This window comes from Cyprinodon tularosa, unplaced genomic scaffold, assembly GCF_016077235.1.
Source record: "Cyprinodon tularosa strain WSP-4 unplaced genomic scaffold, ASM1607723v1 ctg480, whole genome shotgun sequence".
Taxonomy (NCBI): domain Eukaryota; kingdom Metazoa; phylum Chordata; class Actinopteri; order Cyprinodontiformes; family Cyprinodontidae; genus Cyprinodon; species Cyprinodon tularosa.
Window position 1 is genome coordinate 432,225 of NW_024039208.1, and position 19,158 is coordinate 451,382.

A 19,158-nucleotide genomic window follows, 5' to 3' on the forward strand; every position below is an offset into this window, starting at 1 on the left:
GTTCACTTTTTATTCCTTTTGCTTTCCTTTCTTTTATTTCTGTCTCTTTGTCTTTACTTCTCTCTTTCTTTCCTTTTGTTTTTCTTTCTTTTTTGTCCCCTGGTTCCAGTTCCTTTCATTCATTCATTCATTCATTCATTCCTGGGTTCTCTTGGATTCATATTCCTACTTCTTCCTTAGAACTAACTATCTTTTTTTTTTTTTTCTTAATGAGCTAATGGACTTGAAATATTTTACATCCAGCTGATGTATAAACTTCCAGTGTTCCCATTAAACCCAATCAGATTTAATCCTTAACTTGTTCTCTTTTGTGTCTCTTTAGTGTCACTTCTAAAAGACTTGAAACACGCCAACATCGTGACGTTGCATGACATCGTCCACACCGACAAAAGCCTCACGCTGGTCTTTGAGTACCTGGTGAGCTTCATGGTGTTTTAGAGAATATTAGAAAATTGCTCCATGTCTGCTGCAGTGAAAAAAAACAAAAATAACATCCTATTCTTATGTTACTAATTAGTTGGTGATTAGAATATTTATTGCTGTTATGATCAATTTAAATGTTATTGTTTATGTATAGAAGTATCTCATTAATTGAATAAAGGAAAGCTTTTGATGCTAAAACAAATGTGAGTTCAGATTTAGAGTTGGTTTCCCTGCCTCATGGCTTCGTCTCTTTCTTTAGGATAAAGATCTGAAGCAGTACATGGACGACTGTGCAAACATAATGAGCATGCACAACGTGAAGGTAAGGACTGACCTTTTCCTCCACTTCCTTTTATTCTGCGGTACATTAAGGAGATTGTTCTGTCCTTGTAATTTATTCCTTCATGTGTTTTTACGTCTTCATCACCTTTAGTTTCTCATTTCGACTTTCTGTGGAGTTAACCAAACTCAACTGTGTGTTTCCAGATCTTCCTGTTTCAGATTTTACGAGGGCTGTCCTACTGTCACAAGAGGAAAGTTCTCCACAGAGACCTGAAGCCGCAGAACCTTTTAATCAATGAAAGGGGGGAACTGAAACTGGCTGATTTTGGTAAGAAGAACCCAAAGAGTTTCTGCTTGTTCTCTACTTAAGATGGTAGGAAGTGGTTTAACCTGCAGCTGGTTGGGAACTCAGAAACTTACCGTACCTCAGCTCCTCTGGTTACAGCAACACACTTTTTAATGTGGCAGCCGTCACTGTGTGAAGAAGGTTTCAAAGTTTTTTTTTTTTTTATCAGTAATGGTTTTAGAAATAACATCAAACACAAAATTTTATTTTTTATCCAGAGATGAATATTTTTTTTCCTCAGAGAGAGAGGGTAAGATTTAGAGCAGATAACAGGAAGGCTAAAAAAAATGTCCATCCATTTTCCATCATGCTTTATCCCTGCTGGGGTCGCAAGGGATGCTAGTGCCAGACTACCTGGAGAGAATCCACGCATGCTCAGTGAGAATATTAAAACTCCATGCAGAGAGACCCCGGGCGGGGAATCAAACCCTAAACCTTCTTGCTGTAAGGCAGCAGTGCTACCCACTAAGCAGCCCTGGCTGAACCATTTAATTAGCTTTTTATCCTTTCTTTCAAAGCAGGCTGGACCTTTGATGTTTTCAGCCTTTTAGAAATGTCACCTTTCTACTACACATGGAATGCTCCGCTACACTTTGGTTTTAGTGATGCTAGCTTTGCTAATTGCTAATAGAAGCTGTGAAAGTCACTCCGTCTTTGTGTGGCCATAATAAAGATCGTTTTTTCAGCATCTCTCTCACCGTGTGGAAGTTTGCTTATTTCTGACCACTAATTATTAAGCAGTTATGGCAGGAAGGCGAAAAAAAATACTGGATGCTGCAGATTGTAGCTGGATCTGGAATCATTATGTCAGAGTTTCACAAATCCTGGTAAATAAACCAGAAATGTGTGCGATGTGGGTCTGCAGGTCTTGCCAGGGCGAAGTCGGTCCCCACCAAGACGTACTCCAACGAGGTGGTGACTCTTTGGTACCGGCCTCCTGACGTCCTCCTGGGGTCCTCGGAGTACTCCACACAGATCGACATGTGGTAAATATTCAGCCCTGGTTTAATGTCATGGTCATGGGACACCTGTATGGAGTGCACTTGTTTCCATTATTGTTGAAAAGAGCAGGTTAAAAAAAAAAAAAAAAAAAAATATATATATATATATATATATATATATATATATATATATATATATATATATATATATATATATATATATATATATATTAGTCAAGACTTATTGAATTTGTGTTTTTTTTTTTTTTTTTTTTTTCGAAAACTGGACATGCATGTCTGATCTTACACAATTTCTGCCCTAGTTCCTTAAATTGTTATTTTTTCTAACATTTTATACTCTTTCAGAATGAGTTTTAGAACCTGTATTCTTTTTAAATTGCATATTAAAGATCAGATCCTCTTCACTTCTGGGGGCGGTCTTTTCTCTGGACGAGGAGGAAAGAAGCCTTTCTATTGGTCTGCATAAAAATTAGCGCCAACATTTTAATTGGTCCAGAGTGAGCGTTTGTTTGGGTTTGGAGGGCAGAGAATATGATCTGTGAAAAGAAATTTGTAAAGAATGCAAAAAGTGAAACTCAATCTGGAAACCAGAAATTTGAAAAGAAAAATTAAAACATCTGTAAACGAGTTAAATTTGAAAAAATAAAGAGTGAAAAAAATAAAGTGAATAAAAGTGAAAATATCAAATATAAAATAATTTTGAAAATCTTTATTTAAAATATATATTTTTAAAAAGTGTAATTTAGATAATTTGACAAAACAAATTCTAAAAAACAAAACAAAAAAAAAAATGAATTTTTTGTAAAAATATTCTTTTGAAGAACTTTATTTTTTTGATAGAATTTTTTTTTTGTTTTTCAATCCATATATTATAGTCTTTGCTTGCAATAATAATGGACCAAAATTCACTCCATAACACATGTAGTCTTTAACCACAGAGAAACATGGCTTCCCTCTGGTGTTTCTTCCTTCCTGCTAGTCCTGCTGTTACCAGGTTGAGTTGTTGCCTCAGCTGATGGAGGCTGTTTGTTCTGCAGGGGCGTGGGCTGTATATTCTACGAGATGGCTGCAGGTCGGCCGCTCTTCCCCGGCTCCACCGTGGAGGATGAGCTGCATCTCATTTTCAGGATGCTGGGTGAGGATCTCCCTCTTGACCACCAGCTTTTCTCTGTCTGATTGTGGCGCCTCGCCGTGTCCGATCTGATCTGTCCTTGTATTTTCAGGTACGCCCACAGAGGAGAACTGGCCGGGAATCTCCTCCATAGAAGAGTTTAAATCGTACAACTTCCCCAAATACAAACCGCAGCCGCTGATCAACCATGCGCCCAGGTACAGACACCTTTTCCTCATATCCCTCAGCTTTGAATGTAACGTAGCGTATTTTCCTGAGTGTGCATCTGCAGCGCCGCAGGCAGGAAATCCTGCCCAACATTAGAGCTTCCTTCCTCCCATGAGTCCTCCACATCCCCATCAGCCTATCCTGCTGGCACATGGTGAACTCTTTCTTCTTGTGATTTTCTTTAGGCTGGACAGTGAAGGCATCGAGCTGCTGCTGGCTTTCCTCAGAGTAAGTCTTCAAACCCTAATCAGATTCATATAAAGTTTGGCACCTCAGAACCACACAAAAGAAGCTTAGAAACTGCTCAATAATCCTTCATCATGACATTTAAAATTATAGTCTTTTTTTTGTTCATTGTCAAAAAATTTTTTGCTTTTCTTAAAATAACTTTAACACTCAGTAATAGTGATAAAGTTTTGCTAGCAACAGTTAAAAGAATCTTCAATGAGATTTGATGGAGAAAGAAGCCCTCAGCACCACAGCTCCTCCTCTGTACCTTACACTGAGCATCGAATATTTACACATAATCCTCGTTCCGCCTCTAGATGAAGAAACGTCAGACTTAAGATGGTTGAATTTACACAATGATCATGTCACTCGTTAGAAATAGTCATGCTGATTTGTATGGAGTGAAATTTAAAATGCAATCCAAATCAAAACAATGTCCTGAAAGTAACTGCTATTTTCTCTGATTTTATTTCAACAGTTTTTTTGTTTGTTTTTTTACAACTTTATTTTTTATTCTCTTTTTTTCCAAAGGTATTTTTTCTTTCATGTAATTTTTCTCTTTCTTTATTTACATATTTTATATATACATATTCAATTTTTTTTCAAATTGAAGTTTAAAAACTGTTTGCAGATTTTATATTTTTGAATTTCTTTTCACATTTCACATTTTCAGATTGGAGTTTTTAAATAAAACAGATTTAAAATGAAAAAACATAAATCTAAGAAAACAAAAATGTTCCATGAAACTGAAATTGTAATTACTGCATTACATTTAAAAAATTTTTTAACGTGGGTTTTTTCAAATTTCCACCTACAAAAACATTTGCTTGCAACAGAAATTCACTCCATACTTTTACAGTTGACAATAGCTGCATGTAAAGTTAAAGTCCCTCTGTTTTCAGCACAGTGGGATCTTAGTAAAGCTAAAGAAAGATTTCAGTGATTTAAATTAATTGGAATAATATTAAATTTAATATTAACTTCTGTTCTAACCTTCCTGCTAACTAAATTTAAGGAACAAAATATGATTATCTGTTTAAATAAACCTTAGAGGTTATAAACAGTGACCAAATTGGCCTTATGCACAACTTGATGAACCGATTAATCCAGGTGTGTCTTACATCAGTAACCATGACGACAATGGTTATACACACATGTTCATCAAGTAATCTGCCTTGTTCATGGAATCATTTTGGTGCTGAAATCCATCAGTTCCTGGTTCAAACAGCAGGGGGCGCAGTTTTTCTATCTCTCCAGCCCGAAGGCACTTCATGATTGAATCCTGATCATCTGCAGCTGATTCTGTTTATTTGCATTTCTCTGCAGTACGAGTCCAAGGCGAGGATTTCAGCTGACGAGGCCATGAAACATTCCTACTTCAGCCAGCTGGGGATGAGAGTCCACACCCTGCCAGAAAGTGAGCTGCTGTCTGCTCTCCTCAGACCTTCCTCCGTCTTTTTATTCTTTGATTTCCTGCCTCCTGTTGCATTTTGTTGCTGAAGCTCTTTCTCTCTCTGCCGTGATTCAGGTGTATCAATTTTCACATTAAAAGAGGTGCAGCTTCAGAGAGACCCAGGCTACAGGAGCTCCTCCTACCCAGAGTCAGGTGGGTGGTAATCCCTCTGTTCATACACCCATTATCAGTCCCTTCTTATGCCTACATTTCCTAAAAATGGACAAGGAAGAGAAATGAAAATCGGCACATATCGGGGATTATTTTCCTTATGAATTATGACCCATTTTATTAAAAGGATTTTACCCAAAGAGAAGTTAAATGTGGTTCTAACTGACATGGTTTCTCAGCCAGTTGTTGACGTTGATGGCTGTATGGAGGATGAGCCTTTGACTGATCAAAAGGGTCTTCTTTCATTTTATGAAGAACTGTTCCTTCTAAAGCTTTTTCTTTCTGAGCCGTGATCACATTGAATGAGGGTATAATGTTTAGTCGGGTCGATCCACACATTATTTACATCTGGACTGACTGGGTTAAAGCTGCTGACTTGTTTTTGGTTTGCTGTAAAAAAAAAAGGAAATGTCCCTTAATTGCTCTGAATTGACAGCTGATGTACATTACATTCCTGACATCATTTTTTTTTTGTTTACGTTGACCAGCTAAATATAATAAGGAAACTTTGAAAACTGTTTTAGTTAAGAAGGTTAGGTTTTGATTGTTGGGCTGTTTTACTAGGTTTGTTTTTTTCTATTGTATTTTATTATTTTTTTTAAATGATTTTTTTAATAGATCTGGCCACTTCTGGGGGCGGGCTTTCCTCTGGAATGTGGAGCCAAAAAGCTTTTCTATTGGTCTGCTGACCGTTAGCAATGTATAGCAGACCAATAAAAATGTGCTTGGTCAAGAATTAAAAGTATAAAACGAGTTGCACAAAATTAAAATTGAAGGAAGCAGCAAAGTAACTCTGATCCTTTTTCATTACACATTTTTTTACACAAGTTTCATCTCTGAATTATCTTTTTGTAATTTCCATTTACAAAACCTGTTTTATGCAAGAATAAAGCCGGGCGTACACTGTACTTTTTTTTTTTTCAAACGTTGCACTCAGCTACAGCTCACACTGTACGACGAACCTGCAGGGTTTAAAAGTTGACAGCTCACGATGTTTGTTCTCAAACTGTGCTGCCCGACACTCTGATGCGATCTACCTGCTCACACTTTACGTCTAAAAACCACGTCGGACTCTGCTCCGCAGAGAGATGGAGCTATTGTACTCGTCTATCCGGAAGCCAAACGAGCAGAAGAAGAAGAAGACGGAAGTGTATATTTTTGTGTGCTGAAAGGCCTAAAAAGAAAAGACAACAACGTATTTGTACAAAGACATGGCTGATCAAACATGGCTACTACGTTCTGTCAATTTTACAGGAAGAACTCCATTTCACTCGCACCCCCACTATGCTTCTGAACATGTTTGATTTTCGACTAAACTTACAATTCCTGATTGGGAGGTGGCCGTGGTGGTCCTGTGCGCTACACGACTCACGATCAGGCAAAAATTCGGCCCAATCGAAAAATTCTCGTACGACAGCAGAATCGGCCCAAAAAAGGGCAAAAAAATCGTACAGTGTATCAGTGGAACAAAATTCACTTCATAGAATTATTTCACTTCATGTGTAACGCATTTATACTGGAAAAAATCAATAAATTCTTGTACTTTTGTCTTCTGCCAGATGCATTGTGGGTATTGTATTCTTACACTTCTCTCTGTTCTTCCAGGGAACAGCAACATCAACAGAAGGCAAAGCATGCTTTTCTAATATTTCCTGAATAGGACGGTCAACCGGCCGGCTTCGTCTGCACCTCCCAGCAACTCCTAGCATGAGCCCACCTCCCCCTGGAGCTCCTCTCCTCACCCGCACACACACGCGTACACACACACACACACACCCTCTGAATGATTAAAAACGCTTGGAGACTGTTTATTTATTGGGGTGTAAGGTTAACTTATTTTTGCTGCTAAACTACTACTGTCTGCTATATGTGACATTGAGGTGTGTGTGTGTGTGTGTACATGTGTGTGCGTCGGTGCACATGATGTGAACTAAAGACGACCTGCACAGTTTAGCAGTCTGTTAGGTTACTGTTCAGTTGTTTGTTTGCTTGTTTCTCACTATAATTCTTCGGTATTTTTTTTTTTTTTTTAGTTTTGAAAATTAACGGATGTTGACGTTGACGCTGTGATGAAGTTGTTGTTTTCATTGTTGTGCTTACAGAGCGAAAAAAAAGCTGCAGTTCCTTCAGACCTTTTATGCATTGTGTAAATCTATACATATATATTTATGTGTATATATGTATATTTGGAGATTTTGTTTTGTTTTTGATTTCCTTCGAGCTTCCGTGACCGAACTATACAAGATTTCTACGTTTTCAAAAGGTTGAAGCACCGTGATGGTGCTGGTCGGGGTTTTGTTCTCCGATTACATTTCAGATGAGTTTTGCTTTTCTGATGGCGGGGGATTCAAAATGAGAGCTGAACAAAGCTAAAAGGATTAGCTGTTGGGTTTCTGCTCATTTCCATCACTCTGTTAAACCAACAGAACCAGATCCGAGGGGGAAATGAGGAATGGGCTGGTACGATTCTGATTGATTGTTAACCTGATTTAAAAGATCAAACAGTTTATCCCTGTTATATTAGACAGAAACTACAGTTAAAGCATTAAACGGATTATTGTGTTATGTTATCATTTTGTGGAACATATTTTGATTTTCATGCACAGCCTCTGGCCTAAGCAGCTAGATTAGTATTAAACTTGTTAATTAGGTAACCTTTTTTCATTGATGGCCTATTTAACATTATTTACTCTCTTTAAAAAAGCAAAGTTTTATTGTCCTTTTCGTTTCCACATGATTCCCTGTTTTTTGTTGTTACTGGAAACGTTTCCAGACATTTTATGTTTGTTAGAGCGTCCGTTTGAGACTAACCCAAGTGACCAGGGAAAACTGGTCAGTCATTCCAGCAATTGTCGTTTTACCATTTCAGAGGAAGAAAATGAGCGCGTTTACCAGAGTACCAGCCCATGCCTTATTGGAAGCACTACTGCACAGTATTGTTGAGGAGAAATACCAGAACCCAGAAGATTAAAGTTCAGACAGACCTGCAAACCCTTAAACTGCCAGGCTTTGTTTCAGTATGCATTTTGTAATTCTACATTGCACTCCAGTTTTTAGATTTTTTTTTTTGTTATCAGGGACGTTGGCCACAACATGGCTGAGTTTACCCAAAAGTATTAAAATACGTTCCCATACCTTATAAATACGGCACAAAGGTGGAGGCCCTAAGATTCTCCCCAGATTCTGCTGCCAATCTGTTGTTAGCAACAGACCGTGATGCTAAATATAATTCAACCTGTTGAAAACTTTTTTAGTTTTGTTTTTTTAAATACGTTTACTTTGGCAAAAAGGAAATTTCCCTCAATAGTTCTGAAATGACAGCTGATGTTCACTGCATTCCTGAATCATGACATCATTGTTTTCACGTTGACCGTAGCTAAATATCTACAGCTACACAGAACACTTTGCAAGAGCTAGCAATGCTAATGCTAATACTTTTCTGCCTGTAAAACTAATCCATCGTTTAATATCTCATTTGTGAAATTGTAACTTGCAGTGTTATCTGTGTGGTGGAGTTTGTTTACCCGCTAGGCTAACTTTGCAGATTAAGCTAACTTTAGATATGGGCATTAGCTGTGCTCTAAAACTAAACATACACCTTAATAGAAGTAATTTAAGTTGAAAAAGACTGTTTGTTTACTCATGAATATAGTATTGAGGATAATTAGCATTTAAGCTTAATAGGTGCATCACTGGCGTATGACAATACAGCTCAAGCTTTAGATTAGCATAGATATTTAGCGTAACGTATAGCCAAAAAAGGTTATATGTTGTAAAGAAAATAGTACATTAAAAGCTGGCAGAATTTAAACATGAAGCAATTTTAGTGCAAAATTAAACATCTTCAGTGAAAATGTGAAATTTTTAAAGTGTATAAAAAAAGGTGGCTTGAAAAACTAGGAGTGCATTAAACATCAAACTTTGTTAAAAGTTGTCTAGGAATCAGAGGGAAGTTTTCTTGTTGCCATTTAGCTCAACGGCAGAAATGAAAACTGTATTTTGTGACTAGAAAGATTTACGCAACACTAGTGTTTTATGTTTCAGATTAGGTAGCACATGCTAGAGGAGTGCTAGAAGCACTGGGAAAGCTTGATAAACTTGCATCTGAAATGATTAATGTAATAATATTAACACCAAACACAGATCGCAGGTAATGGTGCAATGATCCTGTAAAAATGACAAATCTTTTTGATCTGTTATTTTTAAAATGCGCTCTTAATTTGAGACCTTCAATTGTTCTTATGCAGTCGAGTACATGTGTGACATACTGTAAACAGGAAGTCATTATATTAATGGTATATGTCCTGTATTATGTTGGCCTGGTGTTTTTCAAGTCAAAAATTGGAAACCTGTATATTTCAATTTTTACCTATTTCAGTTTGTTTTTCTGTATATTCCACTTTATCGAAATTGAGGATCATTTCAGTGTATACTGCCAACTGTGTTTATGCTAATAAGACTTTTTGTACATGAACAGCAGTAACGGAAGGAGATTTCTAAAGCAACTTAATATTTATCGTTGTAAAACTGTACTTTTTCAGATGGATGAATGACTTATTTGTATGCGTTTGTCTGAGCGTGTGGGTTTGTGTACGCCTGATGCATGGAAGGCCTGCTGTGTTGTCAACTCAAACTCTGAAACACTGAGCTGCCGGTGAACAGTTGGTGTGTGACTCTTTTTACTGGAACTATTTATTTCTCATAACCGTCAGAAGTAAAATTTAAGATTTGTTTCATAAGCTACCTGTGTAGTCGTCATTTTCTGTATAATAATGGAGATATTGGGCAAAGTGAAAAAATTTTTCATAAAAAAAACAAAATACAAAGAGTTTTTTTGTCATTTATTTAAAAACAAAACCATTTAAAAAAGAAAACTTACGATCTGCTGTTTTTTTTTTCCTATAAAAATAACCAAGAGCAATTTTACTGCTACATAACAAGCTATTTGAGCAGTTTTGACAAAAAAATGTATTATGCTTAAAACACATTTCCAGAAATTTTACAAAATATAAGGTACAGCTCAAAAGTACAGTACAGTGCAAATGTAAAAATAAAAAAAAGTATAGAAATTGTGCAGAAAGAACTGCACTGCATTTTAACTATTACTAGCATGTTATGCTAGGAGTCGATTAAGGTCCCATCTCATGCGGCCTAGTCTGTTAGTTTTCTCCAGTTTTATCAGATTTAATCCTGTGGCCTTCAGTATTCAGAAAAGAGAAACTTTGTACATGAAAAAAAAAAGTTGTGGTTAAAAGCGAGGGGGGGAAAAACACAGTTAACACTTGATAATTAGGCTACTGCATGATACCTTTTTCTTTTTTTTCTTTTCTTTTTTTTTTTAAAACTGTTTAGGGTTTTTTTATCTTTAAAAAGAATTACCTATATAAAAAAAATTGTCTAACTGGACAAAAGAGCATAAGAAGGTAACTAGCTTTGTATCTAGATTTAAAAAGGCGGGAAAACGTTAGCTTACTGAAAAGCTACATGGACTAGCACTTCAATCCGTTTTGTCCTTTTTTGTGCTAGTAATCTTTTAAAGTAATAAAAACAAGGCAAGTTTGTCAATTTTTCATCATTTAAACATTTTCTAGAAATGTATAAGAAGGTATAATCCCAAATATGTTTATGTAAATGTGGGCAAAGCCAATCCTGCTGCATCCAGAATTGGAGCGTCAAGAACAGTTTCCAAGGTTTTTCTACTATTGTAATAGTTTTAGTTCTCAAATCTTCCAGAATTTCTTAACGCTAAGGTCTGAGTCAGAGGAACTGATGCTAGGATTAGTCATGACAGCTAGAGTTTATGATGCAAAAGAAAATGGGTTTTTTGAAGGAGATTTACAAAACTTTGCTTTAACTAGTTATGAAATGAGAGCCGTGGGAGTGTCAAATCCCACATCTGCGACGGTGACCCGCACAAAAAATCCTCAGAAGTGGAGCCCCATTTTCTTCTGGAATTATGGTTAAGTCTCAGATGTATTTTCAGCCAGGTTAGGGTTGGGCTCCATCCAATCATTAGTGATGATCCAGCCCCCTTTAGATGTTCAGGGAACAGTGCTTACAGAGCTCCTGCTGGCATCAGGACTTATGGGAGCTGGAGAGCAGCAGAGGAGAGGGAGCATCCACATTGGAAGGAGGGAGGGGAAGTGGTCCATTCAGCAGTGTAGGAAACTTCAGGGAGAAATGAATAGCAAACAAAGATTTTAGCAATTTATTACAATCAGATTTCTATGTATGAGGTCTGCATTTTATTTAACATACACTACTTTTTACTTTGTGTCAACAACAACTGTTCATTTTCTACAAGTAGAATAACTTATTTGTCTAAAATCTCTATGAAAGCCATTTTTGAGATGTTCCATTTGTCCTTCCTGTCCTCAGATCTTAAAAAAAGAATAAAAAGCTAAACATGTTTTTCATAACTTGTTAAATGGCAGAGCTCAATCTTAGGACACAGTACTTTCTTTCAAGTCTTAGAATGATTGTTTTCACCTTTCAGCTGCTTTAGATCATCAATGAAAGGTAAAATAATAGTAAATATAAGGAATAATATGTTGGGACTCCAAAAGAGATCTGATTCTTAAGAAACGGGTGCAATACAGTTTGTCTGAGTGGAGTTGCCATATGTTGACGTCATAAGTAGGGGGAGAGCCCCGAGCAGATCTGGTACCTACAGCGGCACCATCTATGAGGTGGATGAAATTTTGATTTCAGAAGTACTTTTTAATATAAATGACTTCAGCGTGTTTGACCATCCATCACGGACCCGATTCAGTGGCGCATCAGATGTTTGTAAAGTGAGCCTCTCAGGAGTGACGGCTTTGAGAGCCAATCACACAAGAAAAGACGTTGAGCCAATCAGGAGCTTGTGATCTGTTTAAACTCAGGGAAGCAGTGTCTCTACCCGATCTGACCCGGATGCGCGAACAGATATGCATTCGGGTGTTCATAAATAATGCAATTATGGTACTAAAACTACTTATTTGCTTATACACATCTTTAAAAAAGGTTTTACGACTTTTGTGAGACAATTTTGATGCTTTTTACATTTTCTTCGTTAAACTGCTTCTCTGACGTCATCATTGGATATCCTCAGAGCAGTCCGGCATAGTATGATTAAACCATGTTTATCTGCATTTTAGATAAACATGGTAAACGAAAACATAAAACTCAAAAAGAATAGATTTATGTTCAAATCCAAAGCCGAAAAAGTTAGCCACCAGAAGTGGCGTAGGATCCCATTTCCGGTGCCGATCGGGCAGAGACAAGTGATAAAAGAAAGGATTTTAAGGCATTTGTTTTCTCAGGAAATACATTTACCTTTGACACATTATATTTTAGTACATTTACTATTTTTGGGGAAAGAAAACATCATTTAGATCTTTTTAACAAAATAAAATCGATGCTTATCTGGATTCAAATGCGCAAATGAGCTGATGGCGCGTCCGCAGAATGGATCGTGCTTCCGGGACGGATCAAGTAGTGACAAGCGGGCTTGAGCTGTGGTTTTCCGCTTGGTCCTAGTGCTCAACGAATCTCTCTGTACTGTAGCATAAAATTGTCTTTGGACAGTAAAATGTGCAGGGGACCAAAATGGACGTTTGAAAAATTAGAGGCCTGTGTTTCTCAAGGAAAATAAGCAGCTATACCCTCTGAAGGTTTGGTTGTTATGACAACAGAATGTAGCTAAATGTCTGTTGCCAAGGTTTCAAGTACACTTGATTTGCTATAATGTAATACAAAAGGGCTGAGTCACGTGATCAGGGTATTTCTAAATCAGCTGAACAGGAAAGGGAGCAACTTTTGAAGTGAATTGTTTTCAACAGAATTAAGGAAGATTACCTGGAAGAGCTGAGCATGGCTCTGCAGTTGGGCTGGGCTCAGAGGACCCACCGGACTCAGACCGGACCAGAAATGGATATTGGACAACAAAGGACTGGGTGTTAGCAACAGACCGGATGCAGTCTGGAAATAAGGAAATACAAGACAAAGTAAGATAATCCATTGAATAAACGATTGGTCAATTCAATAATTAAGATCAACCTTGTTCAATATGTAGGCTATAGTGTCAACAATTACTCCTCTGAAACCTGCTTCCCTTTCATCCAACTAGATTTTAAATTTCTAGAAGACTAAAATTGATCATAAGAAGAGAGATCCAGACTGGTTTAAGCCCAAGTCTTCCTGGTTGGTGTAGAAATGTTCTTGCATGTCCTAAATGGCTCTAAGTTCCCCAACATACTATGCAGGGTGATGTTGACCCATTTCGTCAGTTATTACTCACTGATTAGTCAGAACATTTCTCCTAATGTCATTTGTCATCATTTTTCTTGATCTATATTTAAATTTTTTTTTCTCTTATGGTTTTGTTGCGTTATCACATCAACCTCAGAACAATGGGCCAACTGCTTGAACACAGCATGAAAAACTGAAACCAACTCTGAGCTGGTTTCCAGAGCATTAAAAGGTCCTTCGTTTGGGTTTGGTTTCAAAATAAATGAGGAGCATTTTCTAAAAATGTAGAAGGATATAGGAGTAGAGATTCAAATAGACTTATTGAGTAATCAGTTCAACCTCCACTTCCTCTAGTTTCCTACAGCAGTGTATGATTATTCATTCTGGATAAGAACGTCAGCTGAGTTCCTGAATGTAGTCAGACTGTCCTGTTTTGGTCAGCGAGCCGCTGCCAGAGAATCGGGAGCGTCAGGAACATATGGGTTCACTTAGAAACCTCCCTCCCCCCCTCCTTTCTTTCCGCTCACCTCTCTCCATCCCCTCCCTGTCTGACTTTCTGGATCAAAAATGTCTCCTTCCCCTCCTCTGCCTGTTACCTATCACTGGCTTGGTCTGGTAGTTTGCGGAGGTGCGGCGGTGTTTATTCGTGTAAAATGTTGATTCATACCTGTGTGGTCAGAAAGGCGGGCGTAAGAGACCCAGAGGGCAGCGCCGGGCTGTTCAGGGCAATGGAGACGAGGTCACTTCCTGTCAGGAGAAGAGGGGGGGCAGAGATTTCCAAGCCTTTGGGTTTTCTGCCTTTTAAAGGGTTACTGTTGGCCAACCCCCTCCTCTCTGGTGTTGGCGTGCTCCGTAATTTCTCTCTTTCCCTCTGACCAGACGATAGGTTTAAAGGTTGAGCGTTACATTCACCATCATCAGTATCTGTGCTGAGGCTCTGCCCTCTCACCCGTATGTGGGTGGGGCTCTGGGACGGAGATGAAGAGCCAGCCATTCGAGGAGACAACATGGAGGGCTTGGGGCTGTCCGTCGTGGATGGCGGCGGGGTTGGCGGAAGGGACGAGTGGCCGCTGTTGGTCACGAACCGGATGACGGACGAGCTTTCTTCGCATCTAGGCTCCTTCTTGATTGGCCGGTGATGCTCTAAAGCGTGTTGCGGGGAGCTGGTGCTAAAAGAAGTGTAGAAGTTGGAGTAGAGATACTGCTTTCCTTCGCCCCGATCCTCCTCTTCGACTTCAGGCTCTGACGCCGCCCCACCGACCTCCTCGCCACCGCGGCCTGACTCCACCCCTGCAGGATCCATCTTCAGAATCTCAGGGAAAGAAACAAACTTGTAGACAAACTTTTGGCCAATCACCTTCTTGATGATGTTCTGCAAAGTGGAAAAAAAGGAGACCTGTGGTCACTAACGTCCTCTTTGACGTTCTGATTTGTGCTTCGTCAACAACATCAACAATGTGCGTACTTTATCGTAGTAGTAGCGCAGAGCTCTACTCAGCTTGTCGTAGTTCATGTTGGTCTTGTTCTTGCGCAGCCCCCACAGTTTGGCCACCTCTTCGGACTTTAGCAGTTTGAACTCTCCGTTGTTGGACGTCCAGCAGATGAGATGCTTGTGGCTCTGGTCGAGCAGCAGCTGGAGCAGGAACTGCCAGAGGGTGATGGAACTCTCCATGATGGCACAAGCACCGATAATCTGCATTGGAGAATGAGGAAAGACCTGCCATTAGGTACTCTGAGCAATTAAAATGGCTGCCTACACTGCAACACAGCCAACAGTAGGCTCACCAGAACAAGAAGGAAAAGTTACAGAGGCTTTAGAGCAGGCATCCCGAAAGTCGGTCCTCGAGGGCCGCTGTCCTGCAGCTTTTAGAGGTTTCCCTGCTTTAGCACAGCTGATTATGATGATTGCAGTGGAGCAAAAGCCTGTTAATCAGCTTTCAATTAAAAGCAAGGAGACCTCTAAAACCTGCAGAACAGCAACCATCGAGGACCGACTTTGGGGATGTTTGCTTTAGTCTCTCTAATCAACTGGATTACCAAATCTTGGATTATTTTGTATTTGTTCATTCCAGAAGGGATGCAGGAACAATGGCAACACCCAGAGCCTGAAATCTGGTAACAGTAATGACAGTAGGTGCAGACGAAATGAGTCAAATTTACTGTAAGAGTGAAGCCGTTCATACATGTCCTCTGTGTTCGATTGCAGAACAGCTCATGTTTGCCACATGTCCCTATATGCAGATATGGCCCCATGTGGTTTTCTACTTCCTTGCACAGGTTGTAAACAGTTGGGTTGATAATTTTCTCAGAATTGACCGTGGCTTGACTGTAACTGTTAACAAAGCTATGAGTGATCCATAACCTCTTTTAGTTACAACCACAAACATTTCATTTACAGCTGTTCCATGATTGGACAAAGCAGTCCCGCATCATGATTCTGCCACCACCATGGGGGGCTGGATAGGAATGCTGCCTCTTTTCATTTTTAGAGGATAAAATCCCAATAATATACAAGTTTGTGATTAAAAGGTGACAAAATTTGAAGTTTAAAAGTTGTTAGAACTTTTACTAATAAAACAATAAAGGAGACACCAGTTGTAACATCCTTTGTTTCTCAGTGTTTGATCGTTTTTTCCGCCTTCATTAGTTTCATACTCAGCGTTAGAAACAGTGAGAAAAGGCCACACGTCACATGGCTTTCTAAAGTTTCCATGGTGATAAAACAGGATGTGGTTAGTGACCCTTCTGCCAAGACAAGCGTGGTCCAAACCGACGTGTTTACCTGGAAACCGCCGCCTGTCTGTGCGCTTTCTGAAAACTCTTCCTCCACCTGCCTGGCTTCATAATAACAACCAGCAGGAAAAAAAAAAAAAGAGGGGAAAGTGCAAACAATGTCCCATCATCATGAACACAACTGACCGAGTTCTAGCTTCCTATTTCCTGCATGAATATTGGCTGTTGTGTGTTGGGTGTGTGTGAGGTGATGCAGGAACCGTGGAGATGTCCGACTGTCTAAAGGAGGACTTCCTGTCATTCAGCTTCAGAGGGCGTCATTCCCCGGTGAGAGGCTGTCCAGGACTTCCTGTCAGCGGGAAGCACCGGTAACATGTGTAGCATTTGTTTTTTTTTTATAGATCAGTTCTTGTTAGCTCCCAACAGATGCACACCAACACACAAAAGGATTTCTGTTGTTATTGGGACATTACTCTAACTTATATGTACAAGTCAGTCATTTTTTACCTGAACAAGATCATGTCCATCATATTATAAACTCTGCTCAAACATTAGCCTCGAGTCCAGAGAGATAATCATTCCATAAGGACCTTAGTATGGAGTCAAATTTGTGCCATTATTTTTGCAAGCAAAAAGTTCATTTTTGTGAATTTAACCAGAAATCAAACTATGAAAAACATTTAAATCAAGAAAAGATAAAAATATGAGAAAATTTACTGTTTTCTCAGATTCTGTTTTTCTTTTGTTGTATTAATTTTTATAAATATTTTGTTTTTCTTTCTTTTTTTACTGATTAAATATTTTTTGTACATTCTTTTTTGATTTTGGTAAAGAATGTATATTTATATATATATATATATATATATATATATATATATATATATATATATATATATATATATATATATATATATATATATATATATATATATATAAAACGTGATTGGTAAAACGCATGTTGAAAAGAAAGCAATTGGTAAAACTTACAAAAGCAAAAGAAAGAAGGAAAATACAAAATCTCAAAAAAAAAATTAAATAAAGCATAACATATTTGAAAAAGGTCAATAACATTTGAAAAATTGCTATTTGAAAATATAAAAAAAAAAAAAAAGAAAAAGAAACACCAAAATCTAAGAAAACAGTGAGGTTAATCTCAAAACTTTTTTTTGGGATATAAACGTTTTAAGTTTAATTTCTAGATCGCATTTTTTTTTTTTTTCAAATTCCCATTTAAAAATTTGTCATTTTCAAGCAACAATAATGGAACCAAATTGACTCCATACATTGTAACCTCATCAGACCTAAAGGACTTAAAGAGACAAGTGAGCAGGTTCTCCACTGGCTTTGGATTCTGGACTTTGCAATTTTACCACATGGCTATGATTTAATCTTATCGTTCTTATCTTATCGTTCTATTGCAGCTCTTGATGGATTTTAGGACCCAGTTTCATGATGGAAGGTTAACCTCCACCCTTTCTTCTGTTTTTTTTCATCCTCTTTCAGACTTTTTATCAAAATAACCCTTTAAATAGCTTCATCAATCTATAAAATAATATCCAAACAGCATTATGCTACCGTCACCGTGTTTCATGATGGAGACAATTTCTCACCTTTTCTACAAAGCTTACCTCTTTTCACTCATTGGGAGACTTCCAGAGCCTACTGCTCGCATTGCATTTGATTTGGGAGTATCAGAGTAAATGGGGCTGGTAGAAGTGTCTGCCACACTTTTCAGATTTAACTGTATTTTTGATACAATTCAGACACTGGTTTCCGTTTCTGTAAGTTTAAAGACTGGATTTCAGAATAAAAGCTGGTTGTTTCCATTCTCTAATAGTAACAGCTGGCAACCGTTCATGCAGCTTCTCCTTCTCCATGGAAACATCACTGCTTCTCTTCAGCTCAGCAGAAACAACCCAAACCATGACTCTCCTTCCATTTCCTGTGGTCTATTTTTTTTTTTTTTTTTTTTTTTAAATATGTCTATATGTGAAGAGGGAGAGAGAGTGGGGGTTCTTGCTGGAACTCAAACGTCTCTTTGTTTTGCGACAGTCAGTGACTCATTTTCAAGATGTTGTCTGCTGCCAGCTTCTATCCGGAAGCGCACAGCAATTAGTCTGCGGGGTCCAGACAAACCAGAAAGTCTACAAGCAGGTTTTAAAGGAGCCACGGCGGATTTTTTTTTACTTCCCTTCCTTCAAAAACTGTCACACTGACCTCATTCTAGATTCCCCTTTTAATTTCTTAGTGTCAAAAACAAAAAAGCGCTGTTTTTTGGGGACCTTTTACGCACAGATTTGTATTCCTTTTACGCACATGTTTCACATTTTACGCAAGGCTTATTTGCACTTTTTGGGTTTTCAGCACTGTGGGTTTCCTCTTTCTGAGTTAACATTCAGAGCGCATCACAAGTTTGGTTTAATTTTAACTTTTTTCTGTCGCGCCTTTAAGGTAACTTTTAGAAAGTTGGAGACGGAAGGAAAGTTGACACCTACCCAGCTGTGAACGGCTGCTGCTCCTCTCTCTGCGCGTTTCGATGGACTTTGGTTCCTAAAAGAGAGCGCGTGTGTTCTGTTGGGGCTCCATGCTGATGCTGCCCCGCTGTCTGAAAGCGGATCCGCAGCTTTTCTCTCTCCTGCCTCAGAGCAGGAAGTCGGGACGCGCAGACGGAGAACGAGCGCACTTCCTCTGGAGCAGTATTCCCGTCTGTGTAAACATACACATACACTCACACTCCCCACGCGCACATGCACTCTATTTCCTATGTCCACGCCCCTAAAACCACTCTCTCTACACACACACACGTACACGCGCACGGCCTACATGCACGCGTAAATCAAACAACTACTCGCCCCCCCACCTTTACAAAAAGAAAAAAAAAATGCACACACACTCAGAGCCACTGACAACTGACGTCATCCTCTTCCTGCTCACCAGGAGGGGTTCCTGTTTCTAAACACACACACTCACACACACACTCACACACACA

At 38.6% G+C, this 19,158-nt stretch overlaps 2 protein-coding genes across 2 annotated transcripts in view; one reads left to right on the forward strand and one right to left on the reverse strand.

Moving 5' to 3' along the window:
• The window catches only part of cdk17 (cyclin-dependent kinase 17), a 56,204-nt gene extending 46,261 nt beyond the window's left edge, over positions 1–9,943 (forward strand). Inside the window, exons 8-17 of the mRNA XM_038302064.1 lie at positions 323–417; positions 683–745; positions 910–1,033; positions 1,917–2,037; positions 3,051–3,148; positions 3,237–3,342; positions 3,538–3,580; positions 4,907–4,997; positions 5,109–5,186; positions 6,810–9,943. Coding sequence (XP_038157992.1) covers positions 323–417; positions 683–745; positions 910–1,033; positions 1,917–2,037; positions 3,051–3,148; positions 3,237–3,342; positions 3,538–3,580; positions 4,907–4,997; positions 5,109–5,186; positions 6,810–6,850 — 860 coding nt within the window. The 3' untranslated portion in view covers positions 6,851–9,943. The remainder of the gene's footprint in view (positions 1–322; positions 418–682; positions 746–909; positions 1,034–1,916; positions 2,038–3,050; positions 3,149–3,236; positions 3,343–3,537; positions 3,581–4,906; positions 4,998–5,108; positions 5,187–6,809) is intronic.
• Positions 9,944–10,030: 87 nt separating this feature from the next.
• elk3 (ETS transcription factor ELK3) lies at positions 10,031–18,923 on the reverse strand. The gene is made up of 5 exons (XM_038302065.1): positions 18,665–18,923; positions 14,902–15,129; positions 14,104–14,808; positions 13,044–13,166; positions 10,031–11,372 (listed from the first exon to the last, which is right to left on the reverse strand). Exons 2-5 carry the CDS (start codon positions 15,106–15,108, stop codon positions 11,280–11,282), a joined length of 1,128 nt encoding a protein of 375 aa, XP_038157993.1. The 5' UTR covers positions 15,109–15,129; positions 18,665–18,923; the 3' UTR covers positions 10,031–11,279.
• Between the last annotated feature and the right edge of the window lie 235 nt (positions 18,924–19,158).